General features: G+C 35.5%; 1 protein-coding gene and 1 non-coding gene across 2 annotated transcripts in view; one reads left to right on the top strand and one right to left on the bottom strand.

Moving 5' to 3' along the window:
- The window catches only part of NDUFAF2 (NADH:ubiquinone oxidoreductase complex assembly factor 2), a 171,211-nt gene that overhangs the window by 41,301 nt on the left and 104,990 nt on the right, over nt 1–24,920 (bottom strand). The window contains exon 3 of the mRNA XM_007079913.3: nt 5,162–5,202. Within this exon, the coding sequence (XP_007079975.1) occupies nt 5,162–5,202 (41 nt within the window). The remainder of the gene's footprint in view (nt 1–5,161; nt 5,203–24,920) is intronic.
- LOC122232349 lies at nt 15,506–15,640 on the top strand. Its single transcript, XR_006209707.1, has one exon. It is a non-coding gene; the product is annotated as a small nucleolar RNA SNORA23 (small nucleolar RNA).

Raw genomic sequence — 24,920 nt, 5'->3', positions numbered from 1 at the left:
AAAAGTCTACCTCATTAATTTTGTGAAATATTAATTCAACTTGTACCACACTGACGAATAGGTGCTTTACTATATTGGCAACCAACAGTAACAATACAGTACAGGCAATGCTCAAATTCAAAATATGTTCAGTTTTATCAGGTCATTTTACAGTGGGTTGTTGGAAATTCAAACTGCATGGAGACCACGAAATACACTTACATGGCAATGAGATTTCCAATTCTGTCAACAAAAGCTTATCAAATAATTAATCAGGCTCTGTGTTAGGTATCTGTGACATACAAACAAATATGTCTTGTGCCATACAGCTCATACTATAGTCAGAAAGATGGAAAAATAAAACAGAGAGTTATAATACTGAACTCAAAGAGCTACACAGCTGTACATGGCAGTACAGTTCTAATTAGATAGGAGCAATTAACTCTACACGATGAAAAGTTGAGCAAACAGTCGAGGAATTTTAAAGGGAATCAAAGAATCCCATCAAAGAACTTTAAAGGGAACTAAGCACAAGCAGAAGTGTGCCAGCTGATGAGAGAGGGAAAAGACAGGAAACCTGAGAAACAGTAGGGAGTTCTTGTAGAGTTGAGTGGGTATAACAAGCAGAAGGAGGAAAGTAAGAAAACGTGGGCTGGGCACAAATCAGGAGGCCATTCATGGTCTGCCAGGCAACTAGACCTTCTTTCGGACAGAGCTTCCCAAGAAATATGCCTAAATATTTATTCCTTCAGACTTGAAAGGGGCCAGGAGAAAAAAAAACTGGTGTCAGAGGGTAGATGTGTTTGATTTTATAAAAAACAGCCAGTTTTTTAATGTGGTTGCATTATTTTTACAACAACCAGTACTACATGAAAGGTATGGTTGCTCTAGTTATTGTTAATCTTTTGAATTTTAGCTCTTTTCTTGTGTGTCTAGTAGAGTGGCATCTCATTGTGGTTTCCCTGAGGACTAGAGATGGTGAGTATCTTTTCATAGGCTTAGTGCTCATTCTTGTATTTTATAAAGTGACTGTTCAAGATTTTTACCCAATTTTTATTAGCGTTGCCTTCTTTTCTTTTAAATCATTGAGTTGAGGTGTTCTTTGTATAGTCTGGATACGAGTCTTGTCAAATACATACACTGTGATTATTTTCTCCCAGTTTACTGCTTTGCTAATGTTATTTTTTGAGAAGCTTAGTTTTAATTTTGATTAAGTTCAAATGATCAATGCTTCTCCCTTCTGGATAGCGCTATCTCTTGTTTACCCCAAAATTGTGAAAATATTCCACTATGGTTTCTTCTAGAAGGATTTTAAGTTTTAGCTTTTATGTTTAGTCTATGTTCCATCTTGAATTAATACTGGCACATGATGTCAGGTAGGGATCTTTATTTTTTCCATGTGGACATTAAGTTATTCTAACACCATTTGTTGAAAAGTCTTTCCATTTGTAATTGTGTTCCTTTGGTGCCATTGTCAAAGCCAATTGGCTGTATGGTGTCTACTTCTGGATTCTCTATTCTTTTTTTTACATTTATTTATTTTAGAGAGACAGAGAGAGACAGAGCACAAGTGGGGGAGGGGCAGAGACAGAAGGAGACACAGAATCTGAAGCAGGCTCCAGGCTCTGAACCATCAGCACAGAGCCCAATGTGGTACTCAAACCCACAAACTGTGAGATCATGACCTGAACCAAAGTCGGACGCTTAACCGACTGAGCCACCCAGGCGCCCCTGGATTCTCTATTCTTTTCCATTCATTTATTTATATATCCTTATTCCAGTACCTCATTACTACAGTTTTAGAGTAAGTCTTAGTGCCAGACAGTGTAAGTTCTTTAATTTTTAATCTCCTTTTTCATGATTGCTTTCAGCTACTTTAGGGCCTTTGCATTTTCAAATATATTTTAGAATTCATCTATATCTTGATTTCTACAAGTCTGGTGGAATTTTAACTTGATTTTTATTTGACTAACTCTCTACACCAGTGGTTTGCAAGGCATGGGCTCTTGACCAGCAGCATTAGTATCACCAAGGATCTTGATGCAATGAAAATATTCAAGCTTCACCCTAAGACCTAGTGGATCAACCACTCTGGGGCTGGGACCTGCAATCTGTGTTTTAACAAGCCTTCCTGGTGATGGTGATGCATGATAAAGTATAAGCTTTGCTGCTGCAGATCAATTTGGAAGAAGTAACGTCTTAGCAATTAAATATTCCAACCCACGAACAGATATTTCTCTCCATTAATTTAGGTCTTCTTCAATTTCTCTCAACAGCATTCTGTAGTTTTAAGTGTACATGTCTTGCATATATTTTGCTTAATTTATATCAGGGTATTTAATATTTTCTGACACTACTGTAAATGGCACTCTAATTGTCACTAGCTAACCTTTAGCCGTAGCGTACAGGTAGAAGAGACAGAAGTCTATTTGGGGGTGGGAGTTCACTAAGAGATTTGAAAAAAACGTAGAGAGCTCAAATGCTGGTAACATCTTGAAAACTAACTAGTTTTAACAGACATGCAAGATTAGGAGGTTGTTTCCAATGAAGTGACATAGGTATGAAGCATAAGCAACTGTGCAAATCACAAAAAGAGGGACAACCAGATATGCTCTCCCACAGTCTTGCCAAACATTTTCTACAGTCTTGACAAAAAGATCAAACATGAGTAGCCAGCTTCTGGATGCAGGTGCCAAACTGAAGGAAAGACAGAGGACAGAGGAACATCGTGAACGAACATGAATAACATAAGATCAACAAAATCTAAACTGTGGCAAGATCTACAGGTTAAATAGGCTGGGTTTTTCAACAGACAAATTTATAAGAAAATAAAAGGGACAGAGGAGAACCACAGAGATTGATGGAGATTTAAATCAAATATGAAGTTTTTAAAAAATGTAAAACTCTAAACTATAATGTACATTTGGGTGATAAAATTTTATAAATTTACTGCAAAAGGTTCAGGGTTGCTTTTGGGGGAGGCTGTATTATGACAGAGTACATGATTCTGGATTAGATGACAAAGTTCTATTTCTGACCTTGTGGAATTCACCTTATAATAACCCATTAAGCCATATATTTAATTCCTGTGGCTTTCTGTAAACTTGTCTTACTTTAAATTAAGTAGTTTTCTCTTAATCGGACATATGTAGAATCTGGGATTTAAGAGTTTACAAACTGTAGTGGTAGAATGGTGTTTGGTGATGGTAAGAACTAAGGTGTGGCTACATTAGTGGTTGTTCACTTGAGGTATGGATATTAGTGTGGATGGAGTAAAAAAAAAAAACTGAACAGCTAAGACTTGGGAAGGCATTGAAGAAGTCTCTAAGTCTGGTTCTCATCTTCACCATCAGGGTGGGGAGTGGCCTGGAGGTTGGGAGAGACAAAAATTATAAATAGGTGGAGAAAAACATACTTAGGTCACAAAGTTACTACTCTCCCCTAGGTTCACAAAATGAAAGAATATTTTGGAAGGGAAAAGGGAAAGAAAGAAACAGTTGAACCCACATTCTTTCTGTGGGTTGTGGTAAAATGAGCACAAGGAGGCTCACTATCTTTCAGACACAGGCAGATTTCAGTTGAGGTTTGTGGTAGAGAAAGTTCCTAGGAAATATTAAAAGTGAAGGATAAATTGCTAACAAAGAAACAGAAATTTCTGAAACACAATGGAAAAGATCAAGAGGGAGGAAAGGGTGTGTGTGTGTGTGTGTGTGTGTGTGTGTGTGTGTGTGTGGTGGGGAGGATGCAGAAGAGCATAAAGAAGGATGACATTGATAATACATTAGAAAAGATGCAAGGGAAGGCTCCTATTCCGATATTCAAGAATGTGAGCATCATGGATAGAATGACTTGATCTCACTGTTCTGATTGGAGCTTGTCTAAAATGCTGGGATTACTTGAAATTTACAGGGGTGGTGTCTTAGCTCTAATAGGTTCAGGTGCCTTCATCTAATCACTTTGCACATCAGTGTTTCCATGGAAGAAGGCTTTCAGAATTCTGAGGTTAGAAGAAACTGCTTTAGCTCTGAGACTAAGAAGTCTTAATATGGCCAAGTGAAGAGGAATTGGAAGGTCTCCTTGATGATTCCTAGCACTGCAAACCACTGGGGATGCTTCTGAATCTTGAATCACAATGACTTTTTCTTCCCGTTTATTTCCAAGGTTCACAGATATTAGAAAGATCTGACAAGAGTAAGGCAGGGCAAAAGTGGAAGTAACATACAAAGCTATAAATGGGCTTAGAGATAAGCTTGTTCAGAGTCCAGCCTGACAAACACTGATGGGGTCAGTATAGGAGAAATGGAGCATATGTATGTCAGTTTATGGGTCACCATGAGTTCTGCCCTGGTGTACCCCACCTCTCAACAAGTGGGGCCTGACTGGTGGAGCAACATTTCTGTTGTCATCAGGGCTGTAGTAGTGAAGGAAAAGTGGAGAGAAAAGAAGAGGGAGGTCCTAAACACAAGAAAAGGAGAAGGCAGTATACTAATCAATTTGGAAAATTTCCTCTTATGGAATACATTTAATTCTAACAAAACAATTTTAGAACACTTTAGGCTATTGTTTTAAAATAAAAATTATGAAATAACTATGTTTTAAAAATACCACACCACAGCAATGCTATACTTTTTATTCTCTGTGCTACCAAAACTGTTTTTAAAGTTTAAAATAAAAATTCATGTTATACTGAGTGTTCCATGTTACATGCTAATTGTGTATTTTAAGGTTTCTTCAGATATGATAGAGTTAAATGTATATAAAATTATAACATTTTACATTTGATATAAAATTGAGGGAAAAATAAGCACAGGATCATTTGGATAGAACCATGAGATTCAGTATTTCTCAGACTTTTCCACCAAAGCACCCATAGCAGAACACAGCTCCCAGGAACCGGGCAAAACATCCTGATGTAAGCTGCTTTAAGTCTAAACTTTCTAAAAAATATTTTTATTTTGTATTGCATTTGTATTTTTTCATTTTAAAATTCCTGTGAATTGAATGTTATATTATATAACTTGTGCATTTATTATAAAGATGTTTTAAATTCTTGTCTGTGGAGTAAAATGAACACTCTGGGAAGATGCATAATATTTATTCTGAGGCTTCATGTAAACTCCCAACTGAGAAACACAGCATTATAAATACATGCTATTTGAATATTTTTGTTGTGTATTCTTACCTCCATCGTAGGTGGAGTCTTTCTTTTTCCTCTAATCCAAGCTAGAAAGACAAATAATACTTAAATGTAAATTTTTGATAATTTGCACAAACACTTTACTTATTCATGCATAAAACAAATATTTATTGAGCACCTGTTACATGTTATTTTAGGCACTGGACATCTAAGGAGGGACCAAACATGAATTTTCTCCTCTTCTGCAAAATATATACTAGTGAAGGGGAACAGAAAACAAACACACAAATATACGATGTCAGGTAATGATTTGTGTCCTGAAAAAATACAAGAGCATAGGGAGTTCAATAAAGAAAGGCAGTTCCATTTCCAAAATCAGACCTAATAAGTGCCTGATTTCCACTGAGTGCTCAATGTTTGTAGCAACAGGAAGCAAGTGGGCCAGCTGCCTCAAGGGAAGTGTATATGAATCACATGGAAGATGGTGTTTAGGAGAGTAGAATCAGCCTTTCTGGGTTCAAATCTCGACTGCATCCCTTACTAGCTGTGTAATCGGGGCAAACTACTTAATTTTGTAAGCATCATATTTCCAATCTGCAAAATATAAATTATAATAATATCTACATTTAACAGTTGTGAAAAGTATATGAAGTTATATATACAAATTTTTAGCTCAGAGCCTGGCATACAGTAAGCATTAAGTCTAAGTTAATATTATTAATATTATTATTAACTATTATTATCTCTATAATTCAATACAGCTATATTTTTAAAAATAGGCTGAAAAAAAAAAAACCCTAAGAGCAATAGTATCAGCTTGGACTATAAGAATATATCAAGAAAATATATTGTAGGAATTTGGTCTTTAAAAAGTAGAAAACTGATCACTTTAGTTAATTCTTTTTAACGTTTATTTATTATTATTGAGAGACAGAGAGAGACAGAGCATGAGCATGGGAGGGGCAGAGAGAGGAGGAGACACAGAGTCTGAAGCAGGTTCCAGGCTCTGAGCTGTCAGCACAGAGCCCAACGCGGGGCTCAAACCCATGAACCGTCAGATCATGACCTGAGCCGAAGTCGAATGCTTAACCGACTGAACCACCCAGGCGCCCCTCACTTTAGTTGATTTAATTTTCATTACAAAATTGTGAGGTATCCTTATTTAATAGAGAAATTAAATAACTGTCTCAAATTTATACAGTAAGTACTAATGGTAGCATGTGAGTCCAGAGTTGTCCCCATTTCTAGCTCCAAAAGATATCCACATTCTACTAAGCTGCCTCTCAAATTCCAGTAAGCAACAAGCAAAGAACACAAAACTAGGAAGAAAAGGTTGCACTCTTAATTACAAGTCAGAAAACAAGAATTGCTGACCCCATTTTACAGTTTGGGAAACTGAGTTTCAGAAAGATTAAGCAATCTGCCTAAACTCAACAGCCTGGGAATCAACCCCTTGTTAAAATGGCTCTAAAACCTGAGCTCTGTTTACCAGCTACCTTTTATTCAGACCAGCTCCACCAGCCTGCCTTTTGTCATCCAAGCAACAGCACCAGGCAGGAACTGTCCTCCAGACAAACCCAGTACTGAATGGTTATTGGGGTACAATGAGCAACATTCAATTGTCGGCCTTGCACTAATCCCATATAAGTATTTGTAATATAGTTCCAGTGTTTTATCTTCTCTACTCCTACTTCTGAGTTTCTACCCCTGTTGTTTTTCTCTGTATTCTTTTTATTCTTTTTTAAATTTTTAATATTTATTTATTTATTTTTACCATTTATCCATTTTTGAGAGACAGAGAGAGATAGAGTGTGAGTGGGGGAGGGGCAGAGGGAGAAGGAGACACAGAATCCGAAGCAGGCTCCAGGCTCTGAGCTGTTAGCCCAGAGCCCAATGTGGGGCTTGAACTCACAGACCGCAAGATTATGACCTGAGCTGAAGTCAGATACTTAACCAACTGAGCCACCCAGGCGCCCCTGCGTTCTCTTTCTCGTTAGCTTCCACTCCTATTTGGTCCATTTCTAGCCCCAAGTTGTACAGATTTTATATTCCTTATTAGGCTTGTAAGGCTGTCAGGAGCAAGATGCATCCATGGGAGATTTATTTTTCTACCGGCTAAATGCCTCAAAAGAGTAGGTGCTTAATACAGCTGTGGAACGAATACTTCCACTATAAAATATTTCCACTACACAAATATTTGCTGTAATGGGATTTTTACCTGTGTTAGAAAACCCAGCTTAGCAATAGCAAGATTCCTCTGTGCAATGAAGGAAATGAGTGCTTTATGGAATTTTCAACTGCCTTCTTATGGTCAAAATAAAAGTTACTTAGCTTTATTTATCGGCATTTTTTCCCCCAGGATAGAGCTTCTTATAAAATAATTCAACATAAGCCATATACCTCTAAAAGGTTTTAAGCAGTAAATCTTCAGTTTTAAATTAGATTAAAAAATTAAGAAAAATCAACTGCTAGGGCAGGGGTTGGCTAACTACACAACTTGAGAGTCAAATTCTGCTTGTAACTTGTTTTACATTTTTAAATGGTTGAAAAAAATATCAAAGGAAGAATAATATTTCATGACACATGAAAATTACATAGAATTCAAATTTCACTGTCAGTAAATAAGGTTCTATTGGCACATAGCCACACTTGTAGAGCCCACAAAGGCTAAAATACTTACCACTTGGCCCTTTAAAGAAAGTTTGCCAACCCCTGTGGTAGGGCAACCAGTAAGTATAAGCCTTATATCAAGAATGATCTATCCTGATTCAAAAACACTTTCATAATATCTAAAATAAAAATCATTATTAACTGCTACACTTTTTACTAATGAAGACCATGTACTCCAGAGTCTGTGAACATATACTGTTGGCTTTAGATCATGCTGGAAAAGTATCACGGCACAATGCATACTTACTACCACCATGAGAAAAACAACTTAAAACAACTACCACCATGAGAAAAACAACTTAAAACAACAAACTGTCTTATCAATAAGTCCATAAAACAACATTTCCAGTTTCTTTGTAAGGTTAAAATAAGAAAAATACTTCAAGAGAATCTAAATAATTTTCAAAAAAATCCCTGAATTAATAGATTGAGTAAACTCTGATACGTGTTTTCTAAAGTTTACTTGTTTTGTATAAGTTTATAAAATTCATGCACAGAAGAATGCAGTATAACTCAGATAACGTATTAAGTACTGCCTAGAATAGTTACCCTCATGGGACACACTATTCTCTAAGGAAAGATATAGGACTTCCTTTAGCTTTGTTTTAAATGGCTCAAGGAAAAAGATCTTAGTTTTATCTTGATAAATAAATGCAATTGCTGATATACATTTGTATAATTCTACAATAACCAGATACTTGAAATGTTCTTGAGATGATGGTTGAGGACAATTTACTGCTATGTATCCAATAAAGGTTACAGCTGGAAATATTCAATGTGATCACTCATTTATATAATCATCCCTAACTTTCCCAATCACTCTATGCAACAAAGGAAATATCCTGCTGAAGGTTGGCAAAGGTTAGGAAGAGGAAGAATAAAAATATGCATTAATATCAAATCATTACATTTCTTTTTTTTTTATCCTCATAACAATCTGGAACTGAACCTCGATCCAATTATAAATTATATAATGATTCTGCCATTGCTAATTATATCTGTATGGTGGATTCTGTATCAGTCTTCATTATAATGTAACCATTGTTTGAACAGAATTTAGCAAGATAACTGGAAAGTTTATGTCTTAAGATCCTAGCATTCTTTCATCAGTGTTCATCTGCATTCTCATTAGTATGCATGAAATTTTCATTGAACTTTAATACTCTTATTGGAACATAACACACTATAATAAGCGTAAAAGTGAGCATGCAAATTAAAGTTCCCATTAATCACTAAAAGGGACTAGAAGAAGCAAGCAGGAAAATACTTCGTGAAGCATACATTTTTCAAATTTCTATAAGCACTGGAAACGGCTAATATACTTTTAGAAGCAGTGCCAACAGGGGTTAAGGTAAATGAAACATTTATCACTAGATTCAGGAGGTGATCATTCAGAACTAAAATTATGGAAAGCTTGTGAGGAGTCTGCATCTAAAAGATACTACATTAGAAATATGTGTTGTTTAATTCGCTCAAGGAGAAGACAACACTATAATAAAGCCTCATCTTTTAAAAAATGATCTTTGCCAGTTCTGGGTGTATATATCTTATAAAAATCTATAAAAACAAGAATCCCTACTTTTTAACTGTGAAAATTCTTCAAGTGATATATTATGAAATGAGTCACTTTCTGATTACTGACTCTTGAGCATATCTTAAAGACATTATTAGATTTAATTGGCATATTTAAGTTAAAATTTTGGGGATGCTCAAGCCTATTACTATTCTTTTTCTTTAATCCTCTTTAGTTTGATATAATTTATAAACAATACAGTGAAACCATTTTAAGTGTGCAATTCCATGAATTCTGAAAAGCGTTTACAACCTTTTAACCAGCACCAAAATCAGTATATAGAATGTTTCCATCACTTGCAAGTTTCCTATCTCTGACCACATGCAAACACCCACCCTAATCCATCCACAGCTCCCAGGTAGTGCTACACTTTCTGTCACTGTTGATGAGTTCTGCCTTACCTACAGTTTCATATAAATGGAATTTTACAGTATGCACTCTTTTGCATCTAACTTATTTTACTCAACATAATGTTGTTAAAGTTCATCCATGTAACTGTGTGTAGAGAACAAACTCTTAAGGTAGCCTCCACAAACCCCATCTCTTCATGTCCACACCTTTGTATGGTTTCTTCCCCTTGAGTAAAGGCAGGTCCTGTGACGTACTTCTAACTATGATAAGAGGGCAAAGGAGATGGAATGTCTACGAGTGCATGATTATGTCATGTAAGCTTACAGCATCCATTTGCTGGAGGCTCTCCCTTGCTGGCTGTAAGAGAAAAGGTGGCATGTTGAAGAATCCCATGTGGCAAGGAACTTTCAGTGACTTCTAGGAGCTTAGGGTGGTCTCTGGCCAGCATCAAGTGAAAAACTGAAGCTCACAGTCCTATAGTTGCAAGGAGCTGAATTCTGTGAATAACCACACATGTGGAAATATCTCTAAGTAGAGAACCCATCTAGGCTTGGACTCAAGACCACAGGAACCAGGCGATGATAAATATATAGTGTTTTTAGCTAAGTTTGTGGTAATACTGATGCAGAGTAATAAAAAATAAATACAGCGAGCACAGCAGCAGTTCATTCTTTTTATTCCTGTGTAATATTCCACTATATAGAAAATGACAATGTGTTTATCCACTGATTTTTGTTGGGTGTTTGGGGAACTTTCAATTTGGGCTTTTATGAATAAAGCGGCTATGAAAACTTTCAGTAAGTGTTTGGGTAGACTACGTTTTTATATCTCTGGGTTAATACCCAGCAGATTTCCAGGTTATAGTGTAAGAGTGTGTTTAAGTTTATAAAGAATAAGCTATTTCCCAAAGCAGATGTACCATTTACACATTGGCCAAACATTTATGTACATTTCAGGTGCTTTACATCCTCATTAACACTTTGTATTGTTAATCTTTTAAATTCTAGTGAGTCAGTGGTATGTAGTGGTACTTCACTATGGTTTTAATTTGCATTCCTTGATAACTAATGATGTTACATATCTTCTTTTTAACTTCTGATGCTAGTCCTATTATTGGGTTGTGAGAGTTCTTTACATATTCTGGATACAAGTTTTATGTCACATATGTATCACAAATTTTCTCTTCATCCATCTTTTCATTTGTTCAGAGTTATCTGTTAAAAAAGAGTTTAAAATTTTTTGATGAAGTTCAACTTATCATATTTTTTCTTTTATATGTGGTGTCCTATATAATTCTTTGACTATGCCATGATAGAAAGATTTAGTCCAATGTTTTCTTCTAAAAGCTTTAACTTTCACATTTAGGTCTGTGATCAATTTCAATTTAAGTTTTAGATTTAATATGAGGTAAAGATCAAAGTTTATTTTTTTTCATATGGAAATCCAACTATTTAACAGTAGTTGAAAAGAATTTCCTTTTCCCATTGAAAACTCAAATGACCATATAAATGTAGGGACACTTCTGGACTCTCAGTTTGATTCCATTAATTTTATATCTATCATTATAGTGGTATTAAACTGTCTTGAAAAATGTAGCTTTTTAAAGTTAAATCCTCCAACCTTGTTCTTTTTAAAAAGTGTTTTAGGCAGTATGGAGATTCCTCAAAAAGTTAAAAATGGAACTACCCCATGATCCAACAATTGCACTACTAGGTATTTACCCAAAGGATATAAAAATATTGACCCAAAGGAATACACACACCCCAATGTTTTCAGCAGCATTATCAATAATTGACACATTTCTCAGCCATCAAAAAGAATGAAATCTTGCCATTTGCAAGGATATGGATGGAACTAGAGCATTATGCTAAGAAAAATAAGAGAAATAAAAATACCGTCACTCATTTGTGGAAATTTAAGAAACAAAACAAATGAACATAGGGAAAAAAGAGAGGCAATCAAGAAAGAGTCTTAACTATAGAGAACAAACTGGTTACGGGGAGGGGGGAGGTGGGCCGGGGGAGGGGTTACATAGGTGATGAGGATTAAGGAGGACACTTGTTGTGATGAGGACTGGGTGTTGTATGTAAGTGATGAATCATTAAATTGTACACCTGAAACTAATATTACATGCTATGTTAACTAACTAGAATTTAAATAAAAATTTGAAAGGAAAAAAAAAGTGTTTTAGGTATCCTAGATCCTTTTACATTTTAATACAAAATTTAGGATCAGCATGTTAATTTTTTGTTTTAATTTTTTTTAATGTTTATTTATTTTTTAGACAGAGAGAGAGAACATGAATGAGGGAGGGTCAGAGAGAGGGAGACACACAATCTGAAACAGGCTCCAGGCTCTGAGCTGTCAGCACAGAGCCGGACGTGGGGCTTGAACTCACGGACCTAGAAATCATGACCTGAGCCCAAGTCGGCCGCTTAACCGACTGAGGCACCCAGGCGCCCCTCAGCATGTTAATTTTAAAAAGAAAAATTTACTAGTATCTTGACTTGGGATGCACTAAATGTACAGATCAAATTTAGGCAAATAAAATCTTTTAACTATTGACTTCGGAACCACAAAAATGTGTATCTCTCCACTTATTTAGATTTCCTTTAATTTCTCTTAGGAATATTTTACATTTTTCAATGTACAGGTTGTAGAGACATATTTTTGTAACATTATCCCTAAATACTTCATGTTTTTAATGGCATTTTAAGTGACAGAATAAAAAAATTCATTTAGCAATTGTTTGGTAATAAAATGTAGATAGATAAGTGGTCTTAACATATTGCCCTTATATCTTGAAAACTTACTAAATTCATTATTTTATAGATTTTTTTGAGGTTGTCTTTATGCACAATTATGTCATCTGTGAAGAGGCTTTTACTTTGTCATTTCCTATCTGAATTCATTTTATTTCTTTTTCTAGCCTTATTGCACTTACTTGAATTTTCCAGGATAATATAAAATAAAAATAGTGAGGATACCCTTGTTTTGTTCCAAATTTTAGGGGGGACAGTGTTCTTTTACTATCGAATATGAGGTTGGTTACTTGTAAGTGCTTTTTCCTCTTAATATCCTTTATTAGGTTGAGGAACTTCCCAGTTCACGTGTGTAGAGAGTTTTTAATTATGAATGTATGGTGAATTTTGTCAAATATTTTTTCTGTACTAATATGAAATTATGATTTTTCTTCTTTGTTAAAAGTTGAATATAAATGCAAATGAAATGCACAGTGAGATACCATCTCATACCTGGTTAGGACGGCTATTATCAAAAGACAAAGAATAGAGGTGCCTGGGTGGCTCAGTCAGTGGAGGGTCTCTTGATTTCAGCTCAAGTCGTGGTCACAGGACTGTGGACTTGAGCCTCACGTCCGGCTCTGTGCTAAGTGGGAAGCCTGCTTAGGATTCTTTCTCTCCCCCTCTCTGCCCCTCCCCTGCTCTCTCTCTCTCAAGTAAATAAATAAGCAAATGAATGAATGAATGAATAAATGAATAAATAGTTTTAACAAAAAAGACAAAGGATAATAAGTGTTGGTAAGGATGTGGAGAAAAGAAAACCCTATGTACTGTTCAGTGGGAATGTAAACTGATACAGCCAGTATGGAAAATAGTATGGAGTTACCTCAAAAAATTAAAACTAGAACTACCATATGATCCAGAAATCCCTCTTCTGGATACATATCCAAAGGAAATGAAATCATTATTTTGAAGAGATATCTCTGCTCCCATGTTCTCTGCAGCATTATTGGCAATAGCCAAGATATGGAAACAACTTTAATGTCCATTGATGGAAGAATGGTATGTGTGTGTGTGTGTGTGTGTGTGTGTGTGTGTGTGTGTGTGTGTGTATATATATATATATATTTACAATGGAATATATTATTCAGTCTTAAAAGAAGAATGTCCTGCCATCTTTGACAATATCAGATGAATCTGGAAGACATGGTAAATGAAATAAGCTAGATATGGAAAGAAAAATACTGCATGATCTCATTTTTATGTGGAATGTAGGTGGCTACCAGGGGTGGGAGATGGGGGAAATGGGGCGATGTTGATCTTTAAATGTTAAACCAACTTATATTACTGGGATAAATTCCACATCATTATGGCATATTGCCCTTTTTTATATACTGCTGGATGCAGTCTGCTAATATTTTGTTAATGATTTCTGCATCTATGATTATGTCGGATATTAGTTTATAGTATTCTTTTCTTTATTGTCTCTGACAAGAGTTGGTATCAGGGTAAACCTGGCCTCACACAATGAGTAGATAAGTAAGTATTCCCACCTCCAAAATTTTTGGCAAGAGTTTATAACCTATCAAGGTGAATAAAATGAAAAAAAAATGAATTCTACAATTTCTCAGGGTAATGTTCTATAACTGTCAACTAGGTTACACTGTTTGATACACATAGTTGTCTTCTACATAATTCTTACAATTTCAACCTTTTACATAGAGATTTTAGACCACTGATGTTTACCACAATTATTTACATAATTAGGTTTAAATCTACAGGTATTTGTACAGCCATGTTCACAGCAGCATTACTCAATAGCCCAAAGGTGGAAATAATCCAGAGATCCATTGATGGATGAACAAATGAACAAAATCTGGTATATGGAGAAAATGGAATATTATTCAGCTTGAGAAAGGAATGAAATTCTGATAGATGCTAAAGCATAAATAAACCTTGAAGACATTATACTAAGTGACATAAGCCAGACTCAAAACAACAAATACTGTATGATTCCATTTATATGAGATACCTAGAGTAGTCAAATTCATAGACACAGAAAGTAGAATGGTGGTTGTCAGGCATGGTGGAGGGGGGAGGGAATGGGAACTTACTGTGTCATTGGTAAAGACCTTCAGTTTAGGAAGATGAAAAGTTCTGGAGATGGTGTTGACAATGACAACAGTGTAAATGTGCCTAAAGCCATTGAGCTACGTGCTTAAAAATGGCAAAAATGGAACTTTTTTCATGTATCTTTTATCACAATAAAAAAGCGAGAGATAATAAAAAAAAATCAATGTAATCAACTATATTAATAAAATGAAGAATAATGATAAAATTCAAGCCAATAAATGCAGAAAAAAAGAGAAAATCCAACATCATTCATAATAAAAACTTCCAGCAATCTAGGAAGAAAAGAGAGTTTTCTTGATCTGATGGAAAGCATCTACATAAAAATTTCTGGCTAACATTAAATTTAATAGCGAGAAACAGAATGCTTTCCCTCTAAGATTAAGAAAAAGGCAAGACTGTTCACTTTCACTATTTTTTTACTTACGTTTTGAAATGTTTATTTATTTATTTGGAGACAGAGAAATAGAGAGCAAGCAGGGGAGGGACAGAGAGAGCGTGAGAGAGAATCCCAAGCAGGCTCTACACTGTCAGCACAGAGCCAGATGTGGGGCTCAAACTCATGAATCATGAGATCATGACTTGAGCTGACACCAAGAGTTGGATGCTTAACTGAATGAACCACCCAGGTGTTCCCACTTTCAGTATTTCTAATCATCAATGTCATGGAGGTCCTTGTCAGGAAAGGAAGGCAAGAAAAAAAAATACATTAGAATAGAGTAAATAGAAAGAATACAAATTGTTTATGTAGACGATCCCCCAAATATAAACTAAAATAAATGAGTCTAGCAAAGTTGGGTAAAGTACATACACAGTTGATATACAAAAATCAATTGTATTTCTATGTATTATCAATGAATAATGTGAAGTTGAAATAAAAAACAATTAGCAATAGCCCCTAAAAATTAACATTTAGGAACAGCTGCTATAATGTGTGTAGCTTTCATCTGTGTCTGATGGCAGTGTCTGTCTGTGCTTTGTATCCAGATCTTGCTATTCCCATAAACACATAGCCAAAGAGTAAGCTGGAATCCTAGTACAATATCATTTTATTTGAATTGAGTTGATTTCCTGTGTGCTTTAATGAATAAATGCTAAGCTTTCTAGTATTAAAAAAGGAGCACTTAGGTTTTATTTTAATAAAATATGTGCAAGATCTATAAGCTAAAAACTTCAGATGAAACAATGAAGGAAGACCTAAGGAGAGAATATGCTGTGTTCATAGAAGGCTCAATCCTCTCCAAACTGATCTATAAATTCAATGCATTCCCAGTCAAAATTCTGGAAGGATTTTTGGGTAACAATTGATAAGTTGATACTAAAAGTCATATATACTCACAAAAGGGTCCAAAGTATCCAAAACAATGTATCCAAAACAATTTTGAAAAAGAGGTTGGAGAATTCAACTTACCTATTTCAAGACTTATTACAAAGTCTCAGTAATCAAGTCAGTGTGGCATTGAGAAACGGACAGACACAGATCCATGGACAGAATAGAGAAGACAGAAATAGACCACACCTATATAGAAACCTATTTTTGACATAGGTGCAAAAACAGTGAGAAAAGGATGGTCATTGCAAAAATAGTTCTGGGAGAGTAATCAAAATCATAAAGTCAGAGTATAATGATGGTTTCCAGGGGCTGGGTAAGGTTAAGGAAGAATGGGAGAATTATTGTTTAATGGTATAGAGTTGGTTTTATGAGATGAAAAGAGATATGAAGATAGATGTTAGTAGTGGCTACACAATAAGGTCAATGTATTTAATATCATTGAACTGTACACTTAAAAATGGGTAAGATGGTATATTTTATGCCATGTGCATTTTAACCCGATAAAAAATAATACTGGAAAAAAGTGTATATCCATATAAATGAAATTGTATTTATACCATTCACAAAAAATAGATTCAAAATGATCACTGATGTAGATATAAAGCCCCAAACCATAAAATTTTAGGAGAAACCACAGGAGAAAATATTCATGACCTTGGGTTAAGCAAAATTTTCTTGTAACACCAAAATGATGATACATAAAAGAAAAAAAAATGATGAATTGGACTTTATTACAATTATGAATGTGTGCTCTCTAAGGGGCACTGTCAAAAGAATTGAAAAACAAGTCACAGACTGGGAAAAAATATTTGCAAATCACATATATGCGGAATTGTATTGAGCATATGTAAGGAACCCTCCAAGGTAAACAATTAGAAAAAAAACCCAACCAAATAAAAAATTTGTCGGCAAAAAGATATGAACATACGCTATAGCAAGGAAGATATACAGATGGCAAATATCATGAAAGATGATCAGCATGACCAGTCACTAGAGAAATAAAAATTAAAACCACAGTGAGACACTACAACACGAATCTAGTAACACTGACAACACTAAAGGCTAGGGAAGATGAGGAGCCTCTGTAGCTTTCCATGTAGTATTAATGGGAAAGCTAAATGGTATAGACGTTAAAAACCAGTTTAGCAGTTTAAGTTGAATTTATTCTTACCACATGACTTAGAAATGCCACCTCAAGGTAGTTACCTGAATGAAATGAAAATTCATGTTCAAATATTTATACCTAAATAGGAATATTAATTTATATAGTGGTTCCACTTATAATTGCTATAAAGTGTAAACAACCCAAATGTCCTGCAGCTGGTGAATGGGTAAGTTGGTATATCAATATGATAAAATTCTACTCAGCAATAATAAGGAATAAACTGCTGATTCATGCAAATATATAAATGGATTTCAAATGCATTAAGCGAATTGAAAGAAAGCAGCCTTCTGCTTCTAGCCAAGATGGAGCAAGAGAAACAAATTACATGAAACAACAATTTTCAAAACAGTGGACATCAAGCAATGAAATACAGTGATCTCTTCAGAATGTTAAAAAACAAACAAACAAACAAACAAAGGTTACCCTTACAATTGCCTCACTTACTCCTTTGAGAGTTTCCAGGCTGTTGCATGGGGAGGGGATCCTGCTAAAATCCACAATACTACTTATGTTATGGAAATGGAGCTGGGAGTCTAGGGAGACCAAAGTGACTAAAATTCACAGGATAGACTATCAGACAGGAGACAGCTTCAAAGAAAGCAAACTCTGGAGATTGGTAGGGGGGCTGCTATCAAGTATTCAGCAGAGCACTAATGAGTTCAGGTGAGTGAGAAACTTCTAAGACCAGGAAAAGAACCACCTGAAAAGATCAGAAGAAACAGCATTCATATTTTACACAGGAGCAAGAGTAATGTTAATTTCCAGCACCCAGAGTGGAAAACCTCATGATTGACAGGGCAGAGGAGAGTGCTCAGCAACAACTTCCATCAACAATACAGAATTATAGTTCTAGATTAAATTCTGTTCCAGTCTTACCTAACAAATCTTGAAAGATTATCACTGAAAGGATCAAACTGTTTCCAAGTAACTTAACTGTGTCTCAGAACAAAGCTCAATAATATAGATAGGAATATAAAAATATCTAGTATTCAACTAGGCAAAAATTTAAAATGCCTGACATCCAATCAGAAATTGCAAAGCAAACAAAGAAGCAGAAAAATACTTCCCATAATGAAGAGAAAAAAAAAAAACCAACTAACCAACTAAAAACAGACACAGATGGTAGAATTAGCAGACAAGAACATTAAAACAGTTATAACTGTACTCCATATGTTCAAAAAGAGAGAGGACAGATTGAAGAGGTTAAGTAGAAACATGGAGGATATAAAACAGACCCTTATCAAACTTGTTCAGACGAAAACTACAATGCCTGAAACGAGGAATACTCTGGATGGATTGCTAGGAATTTGACACTGTAAAAGAAAAGATCAGTGAACTTGAAGATACAATAAGAGAAACCATACAAAATAAAACTCAAAGAGTAAAAGCCTCCGCAAATGAACAGAGCATTTGTGAACTGTGAGACAACTTCAAATAGCCTAATATTGTAAGTGGAGTTCCCAAAAGGAAGGATGGAAAGAGACTCAAAGAAAAGTATTTGAAGAAATAATTGCCGAAATTTTTCTAAATTTAAAGGAAACTATAAATCCATAAGGCTAAGAAGCTCATGAAACTTCAAGCACAAAAGAGACTATATGATGGCACATCATAATCAAATGGCTGAAAACCAGTTTAAAAAAGAGTAACTTGGAAACAACCAGAAGAAAAAAAATAGATGTTACATACAAAGGGATAAAGAAAAGCAGGACAACAGATTTCTTGACAAAAAAAGCATGTAAAGTTGCTTTACACTACTGAAAAGAAAAAAAAAAAAAACCTTATCAACCTAGAACATTAGAACCAGAGAAATATCTTTTTTTTTAATATTTTATTTTTTAAGTAATCTCTACACCCAACATGGGGCTCGAACTCACGACCCCAAGATCAAGAGTCACATACTCCACCAACTGAGTCAGCCAGGTGCCCCACCAGAGAAATACCTTTAAAAATATATTTCAGACATATGAAAGCTGAGAGAATTTAATGCCAGTAGACTTACATATAAAGAAATGTTAAAGGAAGGCATAGATACTAAAGGAAAATGATTGCAGATAGAAATCGGGACCTACAAAAAAGGAATAAAGAGCATTAGAAATGGTAAAAATATGAATTAAATATGTCATATTTTTCTTATTGATTAAATCTATCTAAATGCTAGTTCACTATTTAAATAAAAATAATGATGTAGTGTGCAGTTTCTAACATGTAGAACTAAAATATATGACAAAACCAGAAATCTTAGAAGGGAGAAATGGCAGTACACCTTTGTAAGGTTCTTATACTCTATATGAAGTGCAAACATCATATAAAGATAGATATGGTCAAGATATGGTCTACAAAACCAAAAGCAGACATGCAAGTAACAAAACAGAGATACAGTTGATAACCCACAGTAGGAAATAAAATTCAGTCATAAACATACTCAATACTAATATATTATTTTGCTGTTTAGTTTCAGGGCTGCGAGAGCAAAGTAAAGTGCCAAAGATCCAGTGGCAATTAAACAATAGGAATTTATTTTTATTTTTTCACAATTCTGGAAGGTAGAAGTCTAAGATCAAGGTGTTAGCAAGGTCAGTTTCTTCTGAGGTTTCTCCCCTCAGCTTACAGATGGCTGTTATTTTCCCTGTGTCTTCACATGTTATTCCCTCTGTATATATATGTGTCCTAATCCCCTCTTCTTATAAGGATGCCAGTCATATTGGATTAAGACCCATCCTAATAGCCTTACTTTAACTTAACTACCTCTTTGAAGACCCTATCTCCAAATGCAGTCTTCAAATACAGTCTGAGGTGCTGGGGTTAAGGCTTCAACATAGAATTTGGAGGGACACAATTCATCCATAACAACTAGGAATGACAGATGTGACATCACTATAGATTGTAAAGATATTAAAAGGATGATAAGGACATATTATGGTCAGTTTTATGCAAAACATTTGGAAACTTAGATGAAATGGACAGACCCTTTAAAAGAAACAAGCTACCAAAGGTCATTCAAGAAGATACAGACACCCTGACTATCCTGAATATAATAAATTTAATTTGTAGTTGAAAAGTCCAGGCCCCGATGGCTTCAATAGCAAAGTCTATCAAATATTTTTAAAAATAATTTTAACTCGGGGCACCTGGGTGGCTTAGTCACTTAAGGGTCCGACTTTGGCTCAGGTCATGATCTCACAGTTCATGGGTCTGAGTCCTGCATCAGGCCCTGTGCTGACAGCTCAGAGACTGAAGCCTGCTTCAGATTCTGTATCTCTCTCTTTCTTCCCCTCCCCCACTTACATGTGCACTCTCTCTTTCTCTCAAAAATAAACCTTAAAAATTTTTTAAAATAATTTTAACTTTACATAAAGTTTTGCAGGATATTGAAGAAGGAATATATCCAAACTAATTTCATGAGACCAGCATTATCCTGACACCAAAACCAAGCAATGATGTTACAAGAAAAAAAAAATTACTAACCAATATCCCTCAAGAACCCTGATATGAAAACATTAAACAGAAGTTTAGATAAACCAATCAACAATGTATAAAAAGAATACTATATCAGGAACAAGGCAAGAATGTCCATTCTCATTCCTTCTAATCAACAGTATACTGGAAATCCTAGTCAGTGCAAGCAGATAAGATTTAAAAAATGAAAGGCATCCAGGTTGGAAAGAAAGAAAAAATGTCTTTAATCATAGACAACATGATCTTCTAGGTATAAAATCTGATTAAATTGACAAAAAAGCTATTATAACTAATAACTGAGCTTAGCAAAGTCATAGAATACAAGATCAATATACAAATACCAATTGCATATTTATATAATAATAATGATGAACAATCAAACATTGACATTAAAAAATTATCATTTAGAAATTAAAGAAGGCCCAAATTAAATAAAGAGAAATATAATGTCCAGGGGTCAGAAGTTCTTTGCAAAGTGATCTATAGGTTCAGCACAATCCCAACCAACATCCTAGGAGGAATTTTTGCAAAAATTACCAAGATCATTTTAAAATGCATTTGAAAATGCAAAGGACATAGGATAGCCAAAACATCTTCAAAAAAAGAATAATTAGGTTGTAAGACTAACATTACCTGATATCAAGAACTATAAAGCTACAGTTATCAAGGAAATAAGGCCCTCTGTCAAACAGCCAGTAAAGATGAAGCCAGGCAATACCCATTTGAGTGAGTGTGGAAGTAGATCCTCTAGGGCCTGACAATAACTATGTGAATGAGATTCCAAGTGGATGATTCCTGAGAGGAGCCTTGAGATGACTGCAGCCCAGGCCAACACACTGAGTGCAGCCTTGTGAGACACATTGAGCCAGAAGATCCATGTAAGCCATGCCTAGAATCCTGATCCACAGAAACTGTGAGATAATAAATGTTTGTTATTTTAGATCTTTGACTTTTGGGGTAATTTGTTATGTAGCAGTGGATCACTAATACATATAGCTATCCTATCACCTGATGAAGACCACCAAGAACTGTCAGTAATTCCCAGCCAAACAATTTGGCTCAACAGTAGGTCCAGATGCTGGGCTGGGGCATAAGTTGATTAGAAACACTTCTAGAGTCATATAATCATAGAACACCAGACACATATAGAGCCTTTTAAAAAAAAATTTTTTTTTTAACGTTTATTTATTTTTGAGACAGAGAGAGACAGAGCATGAACAGGGGAGGGGCAGAGAGAGAGGGAGACACAGAATCTGAAACAGGCTCCAGGCTCTGAGCTGTCAGCACAGAGCCTGACGCGGGGCTCGAACTCACGGACTGTGAGATCATGACCTGAGCTGAAGTCGGACGCTTAACCGACCAAGCCACCCAGGCGCCCCACATATAGAGCCTTTTAATTTTACAGATGAAAAACACAGAGGTAATATGATTTGCCCCGAATGATTAAGGACCTAGGTCTTCTGATGCTGGGATGAGGATAATATTATGTCCTGGCCATTATTTTATGAAGCTCACTTTGAAAATGTTTGGTGGGGAATTCCTGTAACCTAAGAAAGCATGCTAAACAATTATTAATAATACTAAAGCAATACAAGTGCATATCACATACCGAGATGTTCATTATTAATTGTGTTAATTAGACAGGTTTAGTCTAATGTATCTAAAAAGTAATTTTTACCTAACCTTATTATGAGGTTTTATTCTTATATTTTAAGAAATATGTCTGATAAGTAAAGTTTAACATTCTACCAGAAAGAAATGCTGGATCAGGGCCTTTCTGTCTCTTCCCACTACTTGGCATGTATTTTAGGGTCCTCATCAATGTTTATTACTGTCAATATCAAACAAGCTTAAAGCTACTAAAAACAACCACACACACACACACACACACACACACACACACACACACACAAAAGAAACAAAACTAGAAGCTAAAATGTCATCTGAATTATGGGGATAGAGATTTTGAGAGGCTCTATGTAAGAACTATCCATTAAGCCATGGATGAAACTCAAAAGCTTCCCTGAGACTGTAAGACTGTTGGACAGCTAGCACTATACTATCTCCCATAACTAAAACTTTGTCTAAGTGTTCCATACGTTTGGAACTAATTGCTCTGGCGTGCTGTTGTGTGTGTTTCTTTTCAAAATGGACTATTTATAGCAAGTCAGCAGAACTCCCCAATATCTCTTCCTTATGTACTTTCAATTTAAAATTCATTCATTCAACAGATATTGATTGAGCTTGCACTTATTTTATGTTAAGTGTTGAGCAAGGCCCTAAGACTACAATGATGAACACAGTAAGAACTGTAACCTAAAGTGTCTTTTAGTCTGGGGAGAGGAGGTAGATAAGGTAACATGGAAAAATCTACAGTGGTTTAAGTTTAATGTTTGGGAAGCCATAAAGTGAGATGGGGGGGAAAAAAAGAGCATGCCACATAGCACTAGGAGGTGAGAGGTGGAGTCAGAAAGGAGTTCCAAAGGAGTCAATGTGTGCTCTAAAACTCAGAGTAAGTAAGAATTAGCCAGGTTATTAATGAGGTAGGCAATATAATATGCAATAGTATGCATAGTATGCAATGAGGTAGGCAATATAGTATGGAGAGTAAAGATTTAGGGACAGATATTTTGTTTTAAAATCTTGGTTGCAGCTGCTGTTTGTACTTTGGAAGTTATTTAACCATTCTGTGCTTCATCTGGAGGAATCAAAAGGGAATTTACACAAATTCTCACCATCACATCTATGTGCCTATCTGTATCTATGGCTGTATACTCTACTTTCTTGCTATTACAACTGATGAACTTTCCATGCTCTTGTCAAAGGCCAATTCTTTCACATATGTACTAGACTCCATCTCACCTCAAGGTCACTCTCTCTTGCATTATTAATGCTTACTTTTTGGTTGGTTCTTCCCCATCATTATTTAAAAATCTGGTTACTTCTCTGAATAGCCAAAACAATCCCGAAAAAGAAACCTAAGGCTGGAGGCATCATAATGCTGGACTTCAAGATGTATTACAAAGCTGTAATCATCAAGCCAGTATGGTACTGGCACAAGAACAGACACTCAGATCAATGGAACAGAATACAGAACCCAGAAATGGACTCACAAACGTATGGCCAACTAATCTTTGACAAAGGAGGAAAGAATATCCAATGAAAAAAGACAGTCTCTTCAGCAAATGGTGTTGGGAAAACTGGACAGCAACATGCAGAAGAACGAACCTGGACCACTTTCTTATACCATACACAAAAATAAACTCAAAATGGATGACAGACCTAAATGTAAGACAGGAAGCCATCAAAATCCTAGAGGAGAGGGATGCCTGGGTGGCTTAGTCAGTTCAGTGTCTGACTTCAGCTCAGGTCATGATCTCATGGTTTGTGAGTTCAAGCCCCACATCAGGCTCTGTACTGACAACTCAGAGCCTGCAGCCTGATTCAGATTCTGTGTCTCCTTCTCTCTCAGCCCCTTCCCAGCTCACATATTCTCTCTCTCTCTCTTTCTCTCTCTCTCTCTCTCAAAAATAAACATAAAAACAAAATCCTAGAGGAGAAAACGGGTACCAACCTCTTTGACCTCCACCACAGCAACTTCTTACTTGACATGTGTCCAGAGTCAAGGGAAACCAAAGCAAAAATGAACTATTGGGACTTCATCAAGATAAAAAGCTTCTGCACCATGAAGGAAACAATCAGCAAAACTAAAAGGTAGTGCTTAAGGAATGAGAGAAGATATCTGCAAATGACCTTATCTGATAAAGGGTTAGTATCCAAAATCTATAAAGAACTTACCAAACTCAAATAATCCAGTGAAGAAATGGGCAAAATACATGATCAGACACTTTTTTTTTTTTTTTTTTTTTTTGTGATCTTAAACATGTTGATTTTTTTTTAATTTTTTTAATGTTTATTTTTGAGACAAAGCATGAGTGGGGGAGGGGCAGAGAGAGAGGGAGACACAGAATCTGAAGCAGGCTCCAGGCTCTGAGCTGTCAGCACAGAGCCTGACATAGGGTTCAACCCATGAACTGTGAGATCATGACCTGAGCCAAAGTCGGATACTTAACCGACTGAGCCACCTGGGCACCCCTTAAACATGTTCATATTAAAACAAACATAAATCTAGTATGGAGTACAAACTTCAAATAATTTAACAAATGTCTTTGAGTTCATATATCAATTCCCCTAATTGTTTTATCAATAATGTTGTCTACCAATGACCCATATTTAACAAATAAGAACACAAGGGCAAAAATCACACTGGAATTCAGATCTTTGTCCTGAACATTTGTCCAGTGATCACTTTTTCCCTAATACTGAAGTAAAAATTTAGCCATTACTTTATAATTTTATAACCCTAAGATTATAATTTATTCTAA

The sequence above is a fragment of the Panthera tigris genome, chromosome A1, assembly GCF_018350195.1.
Source record: "Panthera tigris isolate Pti1 chromosome A1, P.tigris_Pti1_mat1.1, whole genome shotgun sequence".
NCBI lineage: Eukaryota > Metazoa > Chordata > Mammalia > Carnivora > Felidae > Panthera > Panthera tigris.
The sequence above is the reverse complement of the archived record's forward strand: the minus strand, read 5'-3'. Positions and strand labels throughout refer to the sequence as shown.